The 14,438-nt window shown below is 35.8% G+C and overlaps 3 protein-coding genes across 3 annotated transcripts; 1 reads left to right on the forward strand and 2 right to left on the reverse strand.

The window, feature by feature from the left end:
• Positions 1-358: 358 nt before the first annotated feature.
• On the reverse strand, positions 359-700 carry GCK72_024814 (uncharacterized protein; the record flags this gene model as incomplete). Its single annotated transcript, XM_053736065.1, has 1 exon — positions 359-700. One exon carries the CDS (start codon positions 698-700, stop codon positions 359-361), a length of 342 nt encoding a protein of 113 aa, XP_053579631.1.
• A 766-nt stretch (positions 701-1,466) lies between these two features.
• GCK72_024815 (uncharacterized protein) lies at positions 1,467-1,688 on the forward strand (the record flags this gene model as incomplete). Its single annotated transcript, XM_053736066.1, has 1 exon — positions 1,467-1,688. One exon carries the CDS (start codon positions 1,467-1,469, stop codon positions 1,686-1,688), a length of 222 nt encoding a protein of 73 aa, XP_053579632.1.
• Positions 1,689-2,130: 442 nt separating this feature from the next.
• On the reverse strand, positions 2,131-2,429 carry GCK72_024816 (uncharacterized protein; the record flags this gene model as incomplete). The annotated part of the gene is made up of 2 exons (XM_053736067.1): positions 2,131-2,263; positions 2,350-2,429. 2 exons carry the CDS (start codon positions 2,427-2,429, stop codon positions 2,131-2,133), a joined length of 213 nt encoding a protein of 70 aa, XP_053579633.1.
• Between the last annotated feature and the right edge of the window lie 12,009 nt (positions 2,430-14,438).

Genomic DNA, 14,438 nt, shown 5'->3' on the forward strand with positions numbered 1-14,438 from the left:
CAGACATGTATTGTATTGCTATTTAAACTCAATCACTTGTTATTTGATGTTTTGGTTTACATTATCGTCTTGTGGGATCTTTTTTATTCAACTTGTTTTCAGGCAGTAGTAATTTTTTTAATCTTTTTTGATCTTGGTCCCGTGACTAGTTAATTTAAGATTCTTGATGAATCCAAAGTTGAAAACTGAGAAAGGTTAGAAACATTATGCAAATGTCTCATTCTATCAAATGTGAATAATGAGAGGTCAAAAATTAGAAATGCAACATTAAAGGAAGTGAAGATGAGCAATTCAAGAGAATCAAGCATTTGCAAATGGTGGGAAAACCCTTTCAAAACTTCACACGTTTTTCTCTCGCCTACATACCTCCTCTGATCATTAGCCGATTGGAAGCCGGCTTCCGTGAATCGTTTCCGATGGAACCGTTGCTGGTGGAAAACGCCGCCGACGAACGATACGATCCTTGCGACAGTTTCGGTGATAATGAGTAATGTGTCCGTCGTGGTGGATGACGACTGTACCTGGCCGACAGGATGTGAGCTTGATTCGGCACAATCCGATGGTAGGACGAGCTAGGCGAGGCGTTTAGAAAAACCGTTGACGAGCACACATGATGCGCATGTTGAGCAAGAATCGCATCTGCACCTCGTAAATCGCATATGTCCGTCGTCCTACTGCGATCCTTCGCTGGAGCCCACATTTTTGACGACGTTGTCTCGGCGGAAGACAGATTTTATGGTAGATCGGGAACGTCGCGGAGAGGGGGGTAACAAGGCGGGTTACTTGACCATCGTTAGCAGAGATTGGCGTACTAGAAGAAGAAAAAGAAGAAACATATGAGCGAAATGAGCTGCGAAAAAAGAAGAACGAAATGTCTGGAGTCAGTAGACTTCAGCTGAGTAGAGGAAGCACAGAAAATGTCCGCTGGCGAATTGATTAAAGGGGTATAAGTTGGGAACAAGTGGGATTAAACGACTATGATGACACGCAATGCCGGATAAGGCCGCTTTGTTGCACCAGCAACTTGACTTTGACTTCTTTTTTCCTTCTGTTCAGTTGTTTTGTCTTCTTCTTCTGCTCCTTCTTCTCTTTCCAGCATGTTTTGACGGCAATAAACAACAATAAAAATTAAGCGCTCAGACCTCTAATTGGTTTGACGGCTAGGGGCAGGGTAACAAGAAAAAAAAACGACGAGTGGTCCGAGAAATGAACGGCCTAACTAGTCAGAAGAAAACTGGAATACTTGTACTAAAAGTCGGAATTCTAGGAAATGTGACAGTGAAATATCGGAAATAATCAAAAATAGTGCAATAAACTGAAAATATCGCACGTGGGAAAAATTTAGGTACATAACTCTAATGGTCATATTGTTGTCATATTGATATTAATTTCATACCGTTTAGTAGCTGTATCTGAACCAAGTGACGAAAAATGTTAACTTTGAAAACTGAATAAAATAACAAAAAATGAACAAAAAACTAACTATCAAGTCGTTTTTGTCGGGACCAGTCGACCACCATGCTGATGAAACGGCTCAAGGTTCAATAACATGGCGAGTGGTGTTGAAAGGAAACGAGAAGTGGAGGCGACATGGAGCAAATATGATTGACGAACATTCAAGAGACAAGAACAGAATGATCGGTGACACCACCCTCGATTGGAAGAGTGATGACAAAAAAACGGAATAGAGGGTGGATTGGTCGGAGGAAACAAGTGTTCGTTGGATATTTGATGGAATGAATTGCTTTGAGTTCAAAGCATGTAGATTAGAAGAATGGAACGTTGTGATGATACTAAACGTCATCAGAATAGAGAAACAGAACAAAAAAGGAACCGAAACCACAAGTCACAAGTACCAAAAGTTCGTTCGGTTGGTATCTTTTTAATTTGTTTTCCTCCTTTGCAATTCTAATTATTTTCCGTTTTACTCAGGGCCTAAGATATAAATCATTTGAGTTATATGTCAAACTTACTTATTGACTCCAACACACTGAGAAGTTTTAATAACAGAGTCTTTTTCGCTGGTACAGCCGACATTAGTATACAAAGATACAAACCAGACTAAAAGAGCAACAGAGTGCTCCGACTATACCAGACTAACCCTAAAATTACAGCGAGGGTGGTGTATTTTCACACTTTGTTGCACCCTATTGATAGATCAAATCGTACTAGGGACCCACCACTTTTTTCATCGTCGAAGTCCTTGTCAGAGATTGGTCGACTTCTCTTGTTGCACAAGTTGTTCTGCTTGATGGAACAGCTCCTGGAACTATATATGAGATTGGCTTCTTGGGGAAAACATGCAAGGGACGGACATTTCAAAGTTTTTTTTGTCAAAAAATTAGGTACCTGATAAGAGGATGAATGGATGGCGTGCGAATGAGATCACCATATGCATGATAGGTGGCGGATGCTCCAGTTGAGCCCATGCCGTTGAAGTTCTGCTACTACACTCCACACGTCGTTGTCTCGTCGATCTTGCTGATGGTACTGGCTGACGGCAACACGAGGAGCAACTCGAATACTGTAACAAGAAATAATGCGTTGAGAAATTAGATCATTGCTATATGTAAGCTTGCATTGAAAAAGACACAAACTGAGTTGTACTGGAGGGATGTTGGGTTTGTCTTATTTATTAATTATATTCATTCATCCCAGTTATCCCGAAATATTGGCCAAACCCAACATTATTTTTTTCTCCTTTTCTTTGTCGGGTACCCTTGGGCTCAGATATGTTGTTTCCAAGATAAATGAATTAGTACCCAAGCACAACCACAATTGCATTCTCTGTTTGTGAGGTTTAAGAAGCTAAAATATATTTATGAAGATAAAAAAGATGGCAGATATGATGACTATGAGTACCAGGCGGCCCCACAGTTTTTGTTTGCGAGCAAATTGAATGAGGATTGTATGAAAATTGGTTGGAAAATTGGATAAAAATACAATGGAAAATACTCGTCTCAAGCCCACTCCTCCGACAGCTTATTGCTTTAAATAAGTAGGCGGCGCTTTAGTTAAGCTCTACATTCTCATAGTATTCTTCCTCTCTTCCCTTTCCTTTTCTTGGGACTTGTTCGCTATTAGACCATTAAGTCTTCAGGGTCAAAAGAGCTTGATTCTTGACGGATTGAAATTGGGGGAGTGTGTACATCCTAAAAACTTTGAGGGAAGGGAACAGTTTAAGGGACGAGTGAAGCACAAAACAAACAATGATACTCGAAAAACGACAAGACAAGAAATGGATAAATTAATTTCCGGATGTGGACTTTCTCTTGTTTTTTGTCGTTCGACACTTCCGAATTTGTCATTTCCGCCCTCAAATTCTAATTTTCGATGTATGACACTCACCCCTAGATCCAGTTTTGCGGACCATAAGCGATATGAAGATTAGTAGCACTCTGAAAATATAATGGATAAGAATTGAAACAAAAATTCAATGAGAGTTTAAAAAACACATAGAAAGAAGTTGATGAATTCTGAAATGTCTAACTGGAAATATGGAAATACATTGATCCATACATCGATACATTGTGTGTTATGCAACGAGACAAATGCGGAGACAAATGTGCAAAAGAGTCCAGAAACATATAGAAAATGAGAAACAAGAAACATATAGGAAAGAGTAAAAAGAGCTGATCAATCATGCTCTCCAAGACAAGTATTTAACGCGATTATTGAACATTTGAACAAGATGAACGAGAAAAAGATGTTTCCTTCCACCCTCAATCTTCTACATTTCTCTTTTTTGCCTATAGAACAAGGACCAATGCACCTAGAACCCACCCGAGTTCGTCAATTATAATCTTGAATGTGCCTTGAGGAGTTTCTTTTCTGATCAAATTATTGTCACAAAGATGAGCATGACGGGAGGGAAGAAGAAAAGGAGAAGGAAGAAACAACAAACGTTTTCTTCGGTTTCTTCTGGAGACGTGTCAAAAACGTCGCGTCCTTTTGCAAACTTTCAAAAAGATAAATGCGAAAGATGCCGTTGATCCGTCATAGGGCTCAGGGCACAGGGCTCTAGTCTCCAAGCCAAGCCACCAAAAAAAATGAAGTCGAAAAAACGTTCCAACTTTTGAACTTCAAATTTTTTTTCGACAAACTAAACAAAGAAAAAATTCGGTTTTCCCATTAAAACTGAGTAAGATAAAAAGTGAAATTTCTGAAGTTTTCTTTGTCTTCTTTCCCCCTTTTCTTCATTCGGAGACATTGCTTTGACATGTTAACGGCAGATATGACGAAGGGATATTATCGAGCAGTCAGTCAGACACGATTGTTTCTTTTTTCTCTCTTTTCTCATTTTTTCCTTTTCATTTTCCTTGTTTTTCAAAGATGAATGTGCAATGTAATTTACGAATGGAGATGACGCCTCACTTGAAAGAGTTAGTTTTGGTTGAGACAGGCAACAAAAAAACGAGAAACGAAGAAGAAAGAAGAAAATAGGAGATTTTTGACTGATAAGTAGAAATGCAACAAACAGAGACGAGCAAAACAATACAAATAAGCGAAAGTGAGTGATTTGACCCCGAACATTTGGCAAAAAAACAAAAACGAAAACTAATGAGGACCAGCTGATGGCTCAAGGAAGGAAAGAAGAAACAACTCGCATGTAAGACATTTGTCTGAATGAAGGGGGACACTTTAATGATACAGTTTGAAAAAATACAATTTACGAAACAGTCAGTTAACTACTAGTAAAAGTACAAATCAGTTGAACTCTAATTAGCTAGATGTTTTGTTCTAATATTTTCGATAAAGAATGAAAAAAAAATAGTTGCACTTAAAAACACTAAATCTCAAGCGTACTTGAAAATATTGGTGCATACATTTTATAAAATTAAATGAAACAGAAATCTTTCCGACTATATATATATCGGAGGTTCGGTCTGATTTTCTAAGCTGATAGTTTACACATTTTAGTCACTTCTAAAGAAACCGACCAGTATCTTGGATCTTATGATACATTAATCACACTGACCTTTTCCATTTTTAATATTTACAAATCAAAATTTTTGATCTAAAAGAATATGCGATATCTGCTGAATTCATAAATTTGGTGACATTCTAGATAAGGCGGACTAGAGAAGAATAAAAAAGATTTTGTCAAAAAAAATCCTCTGCTAACCTTTAGGGTTTGATACTAGCAAAGATAGATAAATAATTTGTTGACCGCTTTATTCAGAACTTTCTTGTTCGGCACTGAGAACGTGTAATTCCAAGACTCGAATTTATGACACATTTGATTACAAAAAACCACTGCAAGTTTAAGACTGAAATCAGTCGTGTCGGAATGGAGAGCAAAATGGGAGGGCGTGGGGCGGCTAAGTGTCTGTGTTATTTGTCGACGTTAGGGGCGACAAAAAGCGACACCACTCATAAATCTCGGTCCATCCGGACATCGTGGTGCTGGTGGCTTCTTCGTCTTCTTCGACGTCTTCTTACTTGCTCCTTAGCCGCTTCTTCATCTTCTTTTGTCCAGTTCTTATTTTGTCTCAAAAGTTGGTCCGTGTATCACAAAACGAAAAAACTGATCAGCCACAATTAGTCAGGATCATAAGTGGCTGGATGCGGCGGATACAAAGCCATGGAGAGTAACACGGATTGACTAGTCAGTATGCTTTAAAATAAAATGGAGATCCTGATGTAAAAGGATCCTGACAGGTCGTCTAAGCTAAACATAAAAAAATGAAATCTAAAGGAAATTGAGAACTTCCCTTAAAAGAAGCAACAGACAAATTACACAAAGACATATGGTCATTCATTAATCAGAAAATCGCATATTTGGTATCCCGGAAAGCAATGGCCGTTGTGAAAAATTAGTCGTCCCATGAAAAACAAATGGCTCCCGACACGGGGCGAAAAAAGACAAGTTTTCTGGCAAGACCTCGTCGTCAGAAAACGTGTCTTCAGCAACATATGAGATAAAAATATGGCGGCCTGGAGGGCACCTCTCATGGGATTTTGTCAACTTCTTCGTATTATTTTACTATTAAGCGCAGGCGTGACAAGGAGACAGAAACAGAATAAAACGAGAGATAGACGTTTAGAAATCAAAAAAAAATGTTTTGGCCAAAAAACTTTTTCTTGGACGGAATGAATAAAATGGCACGAGATCGGTGGGATATGAAACATCCGGAATTACTTATCATATAATCCAAGTCTATGGTAAATTTTCACAAACAAGGATATGTTTGCACCTAGGAGTCAGAGTTTCGAATTGAAGAGACATCGCATTCAAATTTTCTGAGATTCCAAATTTGAAATTTCAACAAGTTACTGGAGCAGTACACATAGCAAAAACGTTCTCAAAACTTGGGGGCAGAATGAAGGAAGCGTATCTGATGAAAAATCAGAACTTCTCACACTGAGCACCCTATAAAACCAGTAGTCTGGAGTAGTTCTCGCATTGGCATCAACCCGATTTCTTTTTTCTTAGTCAAACAAAATCGGCCTTTACTCCCACTCTCCTTCTTGCAAAAAAAATGCATTCTCCAAATTTCTCTCATGAAAAGAATTCTTCATGAGAACGTAAAAGGAGAAATACGGGACAACTGGAATGAACTCTTTCTGAAAATTCTGCAGGTGTGAAGAAGAATAACCAGAGAGAATACAATATTTGAGAGAAAAACTTTTCTGCTCTCAATTCGTCAAATCTTCACAAGACGAACAAAAAGATGAAGTTGACAGGGGGTAAAAGAAAAGAAGAGCGAAAAGGGTAAATTCGATTGGAGTAGGATCATGTAGTAGTTGTTGTTTACTTTTTGTCTTTCCATCTTCATTGAACTTGAGCTGTCGGATTTTCATTTATTCGCCTTTGCACATACCCCGGGTTGATTGAAAAACGAATGCTGCTCATAGGAGGAAAAACTCATTAACTGGAAAATCGTGAATATTTAGTTTTTTATCCTTGAAATTAAATAACCACAAAATTTGGAGTATGCTGCCTAGATTTTCTGACACACTAAAATAAAAACTGTTTATGAGCAAAAAATGTTAAATGTATTTTTTTCTCCAATATTTCGTTTATCATTCCAATTGCTGTGGCTATCTTTAAAACACTTGTATTAGTTATTCTGTAACTATCAAATCCAATTTTAGTAAATTGAGCCTCATATTTGACAATTTAATTACAGCCTAAATTTGTTGATTTTACAAAGACATGATTCTAATATCACAACGATCAAAAAAAAACAAAAAAGTAAAATTTCAATTTATTGAGTGTGAGAAATAATACAGAATAGTCTGGAAATGGTGTCCTTGATGAACCGGACGCCTCGGATAACTTTCGATAAAGCACCAAAAAGAATAATAGCAGTGCCAACTTTCACAATGAAGCACACAATATTAGAAGATCGCATCATTATACACACTGAAAAATGTTTCCATTTTAAATAAAATGGAAAATTGTTTTTGATGATTGATGGTGACGTGATTTTATTGAAATATGCAAATTTGCGGTTTTTTTATTGTTTGGTTACGGTGTTTTCGAGAAATACATGTGCTTTAACAAAAACATGTGCTCTTAAATAGGGTAGAAGTATCAAATTCTTAAAGTATTGAAATTTTACGAAAATTTCGAATGTCCCACATTTTAGGCGAGTTTGTACCATGATTTGACCTTACTGTGCAAAAACGTAAGTAACTGCGCGACGTGGCTGCAAAAATTGCTATCAAACAAAAAATTGATTTGAAAGCCGTCGTTTTGTACTCTGTAATTAGTTTTGTTATATGAGCTGTCTGGCAGCGTTTTGTACTATTTTAGGAATAGTAGTCTATATTGTTTCATGTAGAGTAAAACCGAAACTATTTGCTGCAAAACACATATATGTGTGTTTGTGCCTGTCTCCAGAAACACTCACGACGTGTTTTCCGTCCAAAAGTGTGAGCTTTTCACATTACACGTTATGCACTTCAAAACATGTATAATTACAATGTCCAGTACTTCTGTTTCTTCATAATAAACATCTTTGTCATTCAAATTCAATTTAAGAATTTTTTATTTTGAAAGTTTTTAGACACAAACAAAGGAAAAGAGACATACAATATGTTCATTGCAGATCATTTGATATGAAAAATTATTCTGGACCAGCTACGTTGCAAATCGTCAGAAAAAGAAAAAGTGTATTTTTCTGTATCTGTCAGCATAATATTCTTCGAGCGTGAGTCCATGATGTTCAGCTATGAGCGTGTGCGAAATGAACATCAACGAGAAGAAGATAATCATGAACACAATAGAAAACGCGAGAACTTCCAACGACATTTGTCTAGACTGATTGAATACGAATGATATTGATATGTCTGAAAATTCGAAATATTATTCAGGAAAACACAAATTTAGATAAACGAAGCGAACTACGCTACACTCTAAAGTAACGTGGTTGTCATGTTAAAAACCGAGTAAGAGTAAGAGCCAGACGAGTAAAAGAAGGCGAGGCTGAGGAAAAATGTCAAAGTAGCTAGACACCAAAAGTGGGTGAAAACGAAATTTGAAACCATCAATCTTTGATAATCTATTTAGATTTTTCACAAACAGCCATTGGGTTCACTAATTCGAATAGGAAAAAGTTGAGGCACTTGCTAATAATACTGACAACAGTCGGTTGAAATGAACAAATCATCATTAGGCTAATGAAAAAAGCAAGTGCAAGAAGCAAGGTAACAAAAAAACTTCATAATTTTTGGAAATTACTTTTGAAGAGTTATTCAAGACAATGAGTAGAATGAAATAAAGTGATTAGCTGATTTGAAACAGTAGAAAATTTCTTTTCCCTTATGATAATCAAACAAAGAGAAATATTTAACTGAATTTTTAATAGAAAACTTTTTCCCAGTGGTATAATTTCCAATCTTTAGGTTTGAGAAAATCAAAAAAGTTTTAATCAGATTAAAAACATTTTTCTGAGGAAGTACCTACATACATACTGACTAGAAAATAAAAAATCAGTTAACAACTTGGCAATGATTAAAAAGGCTTTCGTGTGATGATAATACAAATGTAAATGTTTCGAAAAATGTATAATCTTATATAATTTACTGTAGCAATAAAGACGATAAAGTTGATTACAAAATGCATGTGAACAATTTGAGAAAGTTCTGCTTTCCAACAAAAATCTGAATAAATATTTCTAATTTAAAAAAAAAATAGAATATGCATGAAGAATCTTTCTTAATAGTACGGGATCAGTAATTAGTCAACATTTTGAATATACATACAAAAAAAACGATCGAAAATTGAACCGGTAGTCCATACTCTAAAGGATTTACATGAATGAAAGAGAACAAATCATTGAACCCGGTTTCAGGTAATATAAACCAAACTTGTTGCGTTATACTACTCTGTAAAATCCAGGTTTAATGAGAAACCGTCGTACCGAGTACTCAAACGTCAATTGGCAAAATCACTCAAGGTAAGAGGACACGATTATGACGCTTGTTCTGAAGCATATAAACTGTTTCAACAGTTCATTTGAAACCTTCTGGAAATTTGTTAATCATAAACCATAACAAACATTGGAATGATTAGGCAGAAACATCCATGCATTTCATATATGCTTTTCATTTAATACATCATAATTGTCACAACGCAATTGTTCTCAGAAAACTAATAACTGACTTCAATTTCTATAGGTTTGTGATATTTTGTTGGATTGAGTGAGTTTATCTGAATTGGTTGTTCCGGTTAAACCGTCCACAGCGGTCTTTAAGAGTAAAATATATAAATACAAAATCGATCATTTCCTGCCACTAAATCCAACAGATTAATAATTTTCCTTTACAGTCTTAGACTTCAATCACTGATGGAGCTACTCACAGGGTAGCAGAAAATGCAAAAAACTGTTTTTTAAAAATATATATTCACAAAACAGTTTTTTGCTTCCTTTTCTGCTACCTTGTCAATAGGCCTATAACTGTAATTATCCTACCATCTCTTTATCCTTCTGTTATACCTCGCGTTGACTCTTATTCCCGGTCATTTTCATGTGTCAGTGGTATTCACCCTTCGATGAAATAAATCAATTGAATTAAATTAAGCGTTTCACCATTTTTTGACACCACCATGTACATCAAAAATAGTCATTTGTGTAGATAACTTTTCTGTATCCCCCCGACGTTTTCTAACCAAAGGAAAATCGTTGCAAAATTCCTTTTCTCGGTTTGTGTTCTTCTTAAAAAAGATGTAATTCATAAATCAATCAGGCATCCATTTTTATTTTTATATGATATCAGTTCCAATATTAAATCTGCCGGTTACAAGAAAAAATAATAAAATCCAAAATGAAATGAATTTTTATTTCTTCCTCGAATTGAAGCATTTTTCCCGTAGCCATTTCTTTTCTAGATTTTTCACATTCATCAGACACAATTCGTCGTTCTGAATCACAAATAAAAGACGTCTATTGAATTCTTAGATGTTTTTATCACATTTCGTAAATCAGAATACTAGAAGATGTCCAGAAAAGAGCATAAATCAACAATGAATCACTATAATACAAAATGAAAATAGGCTTTACAAGTTACGATTCAAATCAAATCCATCTATTATTTCTTTTCGTTGATTCTTCCATCAGAAAACCTTCAATCCAAAATAATTGGACATTAAAAGCTGTTTTCATCAAAACACGGATTCTTCCACAAAAATATATTAGATTTTTGGTTTGACCAGTTTTATTCCGCTTAGACATTCCCTTATTTTTAATTCTTTAGCGATCTGTTAGCCACCAACGTTCAACAAAACGTGTTCATCATTTTTAGGAGATGCGAAATAGAAAATGATCGATGGCGGAGCCTTTTTTGAACTTTTCCGTCTAATCTTCCGCTTTTCGACATCATCTTTTTTGACATTCTTATGTTTGCACCGACTTTTTTCACCCCATATCTTTTCTTGTTCTAAACTTTTGGTTTTTCTGATCTCTCCACCTACACTTTGGCCTCAGCTATTCTATAATCGTGTTTTATGAACTCGTGATATTTATATAAATTTGACTCGCTGTCTTAATCCAAGATCTTAACTTGTTTTCAGTGAGCAAAAAAATTATAGTCAGTCAAAAAACATTTAGGAAAATAATCCCTCTTCTCATTAGATATAAAGTGCGGATTTCAGAATATCCGTTCGAATAATTCCCGAGTTCTATTGTTATCCCATCAATAACCCGTTCCGTTTGGAATATCTGTTCCCTTTTTATTAATTTTGTGAGAAGATTTACACGAAGGATTATTAGCTTTTACAATTTTTACCACGCATTTCATGTGTGCTGATTTTATTCAATCCTTTAATGTGAAAAACAAAAATTAGGGCATTCCCTTCTTTTAAACTTTAAAAATCATTTTCGTTGTTCGAAATTCAGTTACTAAATATGATATTGATCACTTGCCACTTCAAACGTTTCCATTATTGAGTGAGTTCCACCTGTCCCACTGTGAGGTCACCAAATGATTTCAGTTACCGACGTACGTTTCAGGAATGTCAATTTCAATGAAAATGTATATAAATAGAAAAAAAAACAAGGAAACTCTTTGTGAGTCTCGGAAATAGAAACATTATTAATGTTGGAAACTTCCAGGAAGAAAACTTCTCTAATATTTTTCGAGTCTCATTCTTTGTGCATTTTTGTTTTTGTCCTTTCAATCCCTCATCATTCACGTCAAGGATATTTTAATTCCCTCACTTTTTGAACCTTGTCCAGAGAAAAACGTCAGTGTCCGCATAATGACATTTTTAGTAATGTGATTGATTTATTGACGACGTAAAACCTATTTTTATTGTTTTGACTAGCTAAAATTTTAATTTTAAGCACAGTTTTTCTTTATTCAAAAAGTTCAGGGTTTCCCTTGTTGGTTGTGATACTGGAATAGTTGATACTGCCCTTCCTATTTTCTCAAAACAAAATTATGTTGATTTGAAAAAAAAAGGAAATATTTTATGTCTTCCTGTCCTGTCACATTGTTTTTGAATCAGTACAATTTCACTTTTGATTTTTCAGAAATATGTTTGATTTCCCAACCACTGGCGTCTAGACCTAGCCTAGATCCAAAAGCAACCCCAGTTAATATGAACAAACGTAGTGGGTACAATTGCTTGTACCCCCTTTCCATGTGCTGTTTGTTATTGAGATATTGTTCTGGAATTCTCAAAAAAGTACGGAAAAACAATGGGTTCTTTTGCAATCGAGTTCTGCCAAAAACCAATTTTACGGCCGCGGTGGATGCAGAATAAATCTCATTTCGTGTGGATACGTCAGCTTTTACTTATCCTCTCCTTCCAACTTCTTCTCCCGTGACTTTTCAATGAAGTACGAATCTGTGATTCATTACTCTAAGAAAGCGAATGCAAACACTTTTTCTATTTTCGCTTGCCCATCAAACCGAAATGAAGTCGTTTCCTCAAATGAAAAACGGAGAAACTAACAATGAAAAACGTTTTAATTGAAAGAGAAAGAAAACCGAACTCAGCGATCCGACGGCAATTAATGAGTGGCGACCAATCATCTTTCGCCGACTTCAAATTACTTTTCTATAATATCCAATTTTCAGAGTAATAGTTATAGTCATATGGAGGGAGGTCGTTTTTTGAATTGAGTATAGTGAGTTGAGATGAGACTAAGTGCATTTTGTTTTCTCTAAGAAGAAATTTCATATTCTACGTAGTATAGTTGAGTTCCAGCTGTTCCTATTGTTTTGAATATTGAATCTTAGAATTCAGAAACCGTGACCTATTTCATTTTGAATGATGTCAAATAAATGAAACACGCTTAGACAAACACACAAAAAATGACGAAAATGAGGAAGAAGGCGGTAGAAGATTAGATTAGATGTAACCTGAGTTTCCTTTGTTTTGTCTGAAATCTGCTATACAAAATATAATTCATCATTTTCAACAACATGATGAAAGAGCAAAAATAATGAGCTTATTAGTCTCCAAAAAATGTTTTTCTTATCTGTAAATCAGAACCGAACCCATGCGAAAAGACAGCAGCTTTAGTCGATGCAAAGTTATGCGTCATGTTTTTTTTTCAGCCTAATGCGCAAACGTCTCATGCTCTTATCTCTTCTCACCACGCATCAATCAAAAGCTGTTTTTTGCTCCATAGAACCATTCCGAACTATCACTTTTCATCTTTCCTCTAAAAGCGATCTGTCTGAGAAATGATTTAGAGGGGGATCATCTGGAAGAACTATTCTTACACCGAGCACAGAAATTAAAAAGTTAACGTCATTCAGTCGCAGTTATGCGGAAAGTGACAAATTCAATGAGGAAGGAGAAACAAGAGAAAAACGATCCGGGTGGGCGACGTTTTCAAAAGTTCATGACATCACATTATGTCACACTTAAAACAGTTGAGCTTCCGAATTCGGCAAAAGTGTAGGTGGAGGTTTTATGTTCGCATGAAATTTCACATTTAATATTCCATCCTTGTGGTCAAATGGGGAATATGTACTTCCCCCTTCTCTTTTTGTTAAAGTTTAATTGCAATTCCCAAACGTTTTGTATTCTGAGAATAACTTTTCTGAGAAAAAGGCAATTCAAAACATCGTAGGTGTGTCTGGTTAAGAATTCTGTAGCTCTCACTTGTCCAGTACAAAATTGAGGTTGAATTCGAGAAATTCGAGTCTAGCCTAAGTTTTCGTATGATCTTGACGTAATATTCCATATTTACATTAGTTCAGCTCTCCTAATTGTTCTTAGTTACCCATGACAATATTCAATTTCTGTCGCCGTTATTTCACCTGTCATTTCTTTCCCCATCTCCATTTCTTTATTTTTTTTCATCTGCCGACGGCTTCGTTGGGCCTGCTAGCTGCACCTCGAGACCTCACCCAACCCCCTCAGAAGCCACGCCCCCATTGTTAGAAGGCATCTTGGTGAAGGGGATCAGTATTTATTTGGCGTACAGCCCCGCCTTCCAGCTCACATCTTGGTTTTAGTATCAGTTCCTTATCTTCTGTTACACAATCTTTGTCTTCAATGTTTTCTGTTCTTGGAAAAGTTCTATATTAGTAAGTAGCGGTCACCATTGAACTTAATTCGATGTGACAGAATATGGAATAGGAATATGTGATGGACAAGAAGATGCTCTTCTTGATTCTCAATGTTCACTGTTTTGGTGAGGTCACATCTGTTTACAATGTTTGACACTTAAGCAAAAGGTTTTTTATTAGCTTCGTTTAGGCTCTTTAGATTCATCAGAAAGCGGTAAGAAAAACGTGTAAATGTCAAAGCTTTCTTGTGTAATGAGTTGTTACTCACATAAGAAATATACGTGAAAAATGAATCTTCTTGTCCTTATGGGGTTTTCGACTGCATTAACCGGTCAGAAAAAATAAAAACTACAGCTCAATATTTTAATCATTTCTTGCTTACTTTCTTATACCACCCTTATGTCTGATCCTTTTCGGTTCTTCAGTTTAAAAAATATTCTTATATCTCATTCATTCCAATT

This window comes from Caenorhabditis remanei, chromosome X, assembly GCF_010183535.1.
Source record: "Caenorhabditis remanei strain PX506 chromosome X, whole genome shotgun sequence".
Lineage (NCBI taxonomy): Eukaryota > Metazoa > Nematoda > Chromadorea > Rhabditida > Rhabditidae > Caenorhabditis > Caenorhabditis remanei.